General features: G+C 34.8%; 1 protein-coding gene across 1 annotated transcript; it reads right to left on the reverse strand.

Annotated features, from left to right (window-relative positions):
• Positions 1–749: 749 nt before the first annotated feature.
• Positions 750–1,650, reverse strand: LOC129035363 (GTP-binding nuclear protein Ran-like). Its single transcript, XM_054485684.2, has one exon. It carries the CDS (start codon positions 1,648–1,650, stop codon positions 1,063–1,065), a length of 588 nt encoding a protein of 195 aa, XP_054341659.1. The 3' UTR covers positions 750–1,062.
• Positions 1,651–6,589: the final 4,939 nt, after the last annotated feature.

Genomic DNA, 6,589 nt, shown 5'->3' on the forward strand with positions numbered 1-6,589 from the left:
AAGAAATTCACCTATTTCTTCTAAATTGTCAAATTTATTGGCATAATGTTCATTATAATATTTTCTTATTTTTTAAAAAAATGTAAAATATGTAGTGATGTTACCTTTATTATTTCTGACAATAGGTAATTTGTGTCTTCTCTCTTTTTTCCTCTGATTGGCTTGGCTACAGCTTTACCAATTTTATTGATCTTCTTAAAGAAGTAGCATTGGGTTTCATTAATTTTTCATTGACTTTATATACTTTATTAATATCTACTCTGATTTTTTCATAAGTTATCTTCTTCTACTTTGGTTTTAATTTGTTCTTTGGCTTCTAGTTTCTTTTCTGTTTTCTTATTCCTTTTTTTTAAGATATTTTAAATATAACTTTATTTTGATAAACGAATGGGAATGACAGTAACAAACAAGATTTCACCACTGAATATTGTGATGTGACTGTAGCAGTCTTTTTTTTGGGGGGAGGGATGGAGTCCCACTCTGTCACCAGGCTGGAGTGCTGTGGCATGATCTCCACTCACTGCAACCTTTGACTCCCTGGTTCAAGTGATTCTCCTGCCTCAGCCTCCTGAGTAGCTGGGATTACAGGCCTGTACCACCACGCCTGGCTAGTTTTTGTATTTTCAGTAGAGACGGAGTTTCACCATGTTGACCAGGATGGTCTCGATCTCCTGACCTCGTGATCAGCCTGCCTCAGCCTCCCAAAGTGCTGGGATTACAAGCGTGAGCCACTGCGCCCGGCCGACTGTAGCAGTCTTATATTTGAAACTCTAGGAATCAACTGCATTCCAAAACAGCTAAATATGCAGGTCCAAACAATGAAGGTATTTTTTAAACTGCCACATTCACTCCAAAGCCCACTCATCTCCTTCAGCATCCCACAGATGAAGCACATGTTCCGCTTAGCTAGATAACAATGAGGTGGCACGCACGCTGCACCGCTGACATCACAGGACAACTGCCTATAAAACTAAGACTTCTGACACTGGGCTCCAGCTTCATTCTCACAGGTCATTATCCTAATCCGGGAGAGCAGTTATCTGAGCAACCTCTAAGTCATGCTCATACTGTACTGCCAAAGCTGGGTCCATGACAACCTCCGGTGGGGAGAGCAGACATGGCAACAAATTCCAAGTTAGGGTCTCCAATGAGCTTCCTAGCAAGCCAGAGGAAGGGCTTTTCAAGGTTGTAGTTACTTTTGGCAGAAATGTTGTAGTACTGAAGATTGTTCTTTTGGTGGAAGACAATGGATTTTGCCTTCCCTTTCCTGTTCTTAATATCCACTTTGTTGCCACACAACACGATGGAGATGTTTTCACATGCTCGCACCTGATCTCTATGCCAGGTAGGCACATTCTTGTAAGTAACTCTTGATGTTACATCAAACATTATAATGGCACACTGGGCTTGGATATAATAGCCATCTCTCAGTCCACCGAATTTCTCCTGGCTGGTTGTGTCCCATACATTGAACTTAATAGGTCCTCTGTTGGTGTGGAACACTAGAGGATGAACCTCGACACCTAAGGTGGCTATACACTTCTCAAATTCACCAGTCAAATGACGTTTCACGAAGGTCGTTTTCCCAGTACCACCATCACCAACCAATACAAGTTTGAACTGGATCTGGGGTTCTCCCTGTCCAGCCATCCCAGCGTTCTTTCCAGAAGCATCTCCGCACCCGTCCACCTGAGCTCTTATTCATTTTTTTTTTTTTTTTTTGAAATGGGGTCTCACTGTGTTACCCAGGCTGAAGTGCAGTGGAGTGATATGGCTCACTGCTGCCTTGAACTCCTGGACTCAAGCAATCCTCCTGCCTTAGCCTCCCAAGTAGCTGATACAATAGGCACATGCCACCATGCCTGGCTAAGTTTCTTCTTCTCTTTGTAGAGACAGGATCTCTCTCCATTGCCCACAATGGTCTCAAATCCCTGGCCTCAAGCAATCATCCAACCTCAGCCTTCTGAGTACTGGGATTACAAGTGCGAGCCACTGTGCCCAGCTCCTGTTTCTACTTTCTTAAGGTACAAGTTGAGGTCATTGATTTGAGACCTTTCCACTGTTCTCATATGGATGTTCAGTGTTATGGATTTACCTCCAAATATTGTTTTAACTGCATCTCACAAAATTTAGAATGTGTGATTTCTCTTTAATTCAGTCCCACACAAATAGAAATTTTCTATTTCTTTTCTTTTATTCATGGATCATTTAAAAGAATGTTGTTTAGTTTCAATGTACTTGAGGATTTTCTAGATTTTTTTCTGTTTTTGATTTATAATCTAATTTATTGTGCTCATAGTACATACTTCGCATGGTTTGAGTCCTTTTAAATTTATGGAGGCATGTTTTGTGACCCAGAAAATGGTGTGTTTTGGAAAATGTTTCATGTGCACTTGGGAAGAATATATATTACAGTTTAGTATTGTGGGATGGATTATTCTATAAATATCAATTAGGTCAAGTTGATTGACGGTGTTCAACTCATATTCTTACTGATTTTCTGTTTACTGGTTTTATCAATAACTGAACAGGGATTTTTGAAGTATCTGACTATAATTCTGAATTTGCCTCTTTTCTGTTGTACTTTGATCAGCTTTTGTTTCATGTGTTTTGATGCTCTGCCTCTTTATCATATGAAATGACCTTTTCATTCTCAATAATAATCTATTTTCTGAAATCTACTTTATCCTATTTTAATATAGCCATTTCATCTTTCTTTTCATAGGGTTAGCGTGGTATATCTTTTTCCATTCATTTACTTTTAGTTAATTTGTGTTTTATATTAAAACTTTTTTCTTCTGTAGCAGCATATAGAGTTGGGTCTTGCCTTTTATTTCTTAAATTCAATCTGAGAATCTCTGCCTTTCACTGTGGTGTTTAGACCATTTACATTTAATGTGATATTAGATACAATGAGTCTAAATTCACTCTCTTGCTATTTTTTTCTCTATTCTTTTTCTGTTTTCTTTTTCTCTTTTTTTTAATTTTCTATTTCTTATCTTTTCCCGTTTTTAAATAATTGACTACTTTATGCTTCCATTTTATATTCATTGTTGGCTTATTAGTTATAACACTTTGCTGTGTAATTTTAGTGATAGCTTTGGTGTTTATAGAAAATATCTTTAACTTATTACACTCTACCTTCTGGTAATATACTGCTTCATATTTTTATAAAAATATTACCACAGTATACTTCCATTTTCTCCTCCAAGCCTTTGCACCACTGTTGTCATACATTTTATTTCTACATATGTTATAAACCCCCCAAAATATTATTATTTTTTCTTCATATAGTCACGTATCTTTTAAAGATACTTAATTAGTAATAAAAATCACTTTAAAAACATGTAGTTACCATTTTTGGTGCTTTTAATTTGAGCACAGATTATTATTTCCATTTGTTATTTTTCTTCTGGCTGAAGGACTTTTTATGTCATTTCTTGTATTTAAGCTCTGTTAGTGATGAATTATTTCAGTTTTTGTATGCTTCGAAAAGTAGTTTGTTTTTGAAAAATATTTTTGCTGTGTAAAAGATTATCATTTGATTTTTTTTCAGTACTTTATATTTCTCTACTGTCATCTGCATTACATTGTTTCTGATGAAAATCTAATGCCATCCTAATGTTTGTTCCTCCCTACCCCACTCAGGACAACTGATGTTCCTTTGTATGTAATGTTTTTTTCCTTATGGCTACTTTTAAGATGTTTTTCTCTCTATCATCATCATTTTAAGCAGTTTGATCATGTTGTGACTTGGTTTCTTTTTATTTGTTTATTTTTGTGTGTGTGTGCTTAGAGTTCATTGAGCATCTCAGATCTGTGGACTTTTGTACTTCATTAAATTGAAAATATTTTGGCCATTATCTTTTCAAATATTACCTTGACCTTTTTTTTCTTTAAGAACTCCAGTTACATGCATATTAGACAAGTTGAATTTGTCACTTAGCTCACTGATGACTCTGTTAAATCTTTTTTAGTCATTGTGTTTTATATGGGATAATTTCCATTGTCTTCAAATGAACTAATATTTTCTCCTGCAATGAATAATCTGCCATTAATTTCATAGAGTGTATTTTTCTTCTTGAACATTCTAATTTTTTATTTCTAGATGTTTAGAAATTTGTGTTACGTTTTTATTTTTCATAATTCTGCTTAACATGTTCAATTTTACTTCTTGTTGTTTGAACATATGAAATATAGTTATAATAATTGTATAAACATCCATTTTCACTAATTCTATAATCTATATAATTTCTGAGTCAATTTTGATTGATTACTTTTTCTCATTATTGTTCATATTTTCCTGCTTTTTTGCATGTCTAATAATTTTTGATTAAATGGCAGACATTGTGAATTTTGCTTTGTGTTCTGGGTATTCTTGTATTTCAACAAATCTTCTCAAATTTTGTTGTTTGAAGCACTTAAGTTACTTGGAAACAGTTTGATTTTAGTAGGTCTTTTTTTGAATTGGGATCAAAGTAGAATTGAGTCTAAGGGCTAATATTTCCCTAGTACTATATTGGTACAAAACCCTTCTATGTACTTTATACAATGCTTTTGGAATGATGAGGTTTTAGACTTTGTTGATGAGAATAGGAGCTATTCTTCTGTGTGAACTCTCAGTGTTGTTCCCTATTATCCTTTTGGGTGGTTATTTTCCTGGTCTCAGTTATTTTTCCCACATGCATAAGCTGGTTAGTACTTAGTTGAAGACTTGATGTGGACACTGCAGATCTCTGAATCTCTCTCCTCTCTGTATCTGTGTTTTACAGAGTCTACTTGCTGTGGTATCCATAGGCTCCCAGCTACATCTTCTCTACTCAGGGTGACTACTGGACTCTGCCTATGTTTTTCTTTCTTGTGTCATGGCCTGGAAACTCTTTTTAGATAACAGCTAGGCAATCATAGGACTCACTTTGTTCATTATTCCCATTTCTCAGAGATCAATGTTTTTTGTAGCATGAATTTTAATGTTTTGAAAATTATTGTTTGATAAATTTTGTTGATTTAGTTGTTTCAGGAGTATAACCAGTATATATGGTCTTTGTTACTTTGTCTTGGCAAGAAGCATAAATTTCTGAGTATCTATTTTTTTTATGCAAGTTTGTAGACCTAACCATTGCTGCATGTATTAAAATCATGTGGAGAGCTTTTAAATAAGAACTTGTCTCTGAGATTCTGATTTAATTGGTCTGGAATGATGTTTGTGTTAAGTGTTTAAGTGTTATACCCCTTATACCACTATTGTAGTTGCTTTAGTTCTCTGTTGCTTTTTAATTGACTTAGATAACACTATTAAAAGTGTTGCTTACTTTAGCTAACTGATGACCATCAAAGTCCTTTAATGGTTTGCCTGTTTATTTATTCATTTATTTTTAGAGATGGGGTCTTGCTATGTTGCTCAGGCTGAAGTGCATTGGTATGATCATAGCTTAGCTCACTGCAGCCTGAACTTCTGGGCTCAAGTGATCCTTCTGCCTCAGTGTCCCAAGTAGCTTGGACTACAGGTGTGTGCCACCATGCCCAGTGGTTTGCCCATATTTTGACATGTAAAATTAAGTCATGTCATTTGGTACTCTTAAAAAATTAAGGTAGCTGAATGGATGTTTATCTTACTCCATCAGGAAGATTTTGGTGCTGGATACAATGCAGTTGATGAGTAGTCTCATTTTCTTCTTACTCTTAAATGACAGTTCATGACTTACACACATTTCATGGGTCATACAAGGTCACATAACAAAATTAGAATTAGTATGCTTTAAATTGGAAAGAAAACATCATTTTGATTTAATATTTACATTTTAACTTGAAATTTTGCACCCCTAAAAAAACTACAGTGCCCTACATTTTCAAACTTTATTAATTGAATCTTAACTTCATGTTCTTTCTAACAGATACAACAATCACTATAACTTAGTGCTGAAAATCTATCTGCCTAATACCCAACTTCATTCCAAAAGGCATAATACATTTTCCTAGAAGATTTCTACAATTACCCAGTCTAGCTGGCTGTTTAGGTTGTTAACTTTGTTATGCTGGTGAATTATATATGAACTTTAGAAATGACCATCTTTAAGAAATTCTTGTGTACTGAATTATACATGTAGGTTACAAACAATTGTACTTTTTGGTTAGTGCTGGGTATGGTGTTAAGCATTTGAGACATCATTTACTCTGAGTTTTCAGGACCTAGCTAGGCTAAATCCTTATCTATATTTCATTTTGCCCATAACATATTATTGTGAAATAAACAACAAAAACAAGTGAAAATAAACAACAGCAGCAGCAATGATGAGGAAATGGAGTCATCACAAGGCCTAAATGTAGCAGGATATCAGAGAGAAAGTCTCTATCCTATAAGTTAGCTTTAGTGATGGCATGGGACTTACATATAAAATGTAAAATAAAAACTGCTAACATAGAAAAATCCCACTCCTAAAATCTGCTCATACTCCCTGATTTTTATATTTCCATTTATAGCATTATTATTTTTATAGTCACCTGACTGGGGTCAAAGCTTTGGAGTAATCTTTTTCTTCTCTTTCTGTACACTTTTAATCAATCACCTATTACAGCTACCTTTTATCAA

The sequence above is a fragment of the Pongo pygmaeus genome, chromosome 3, assembly GCF_028885625.2.
Source record: "Pongo pygmaeus isolate AG05252 chromosome 3, NHGRI_mPonPyg2-v2.0_pri, whole genome shotgun sequence".
NCBI classification, from domain to species: domain Eukaryota; kingdom Metazoa; phylum Chordata; class Mammalia; order Primates; family Hominidae; genus Pongo; species Pongo pygmaeus.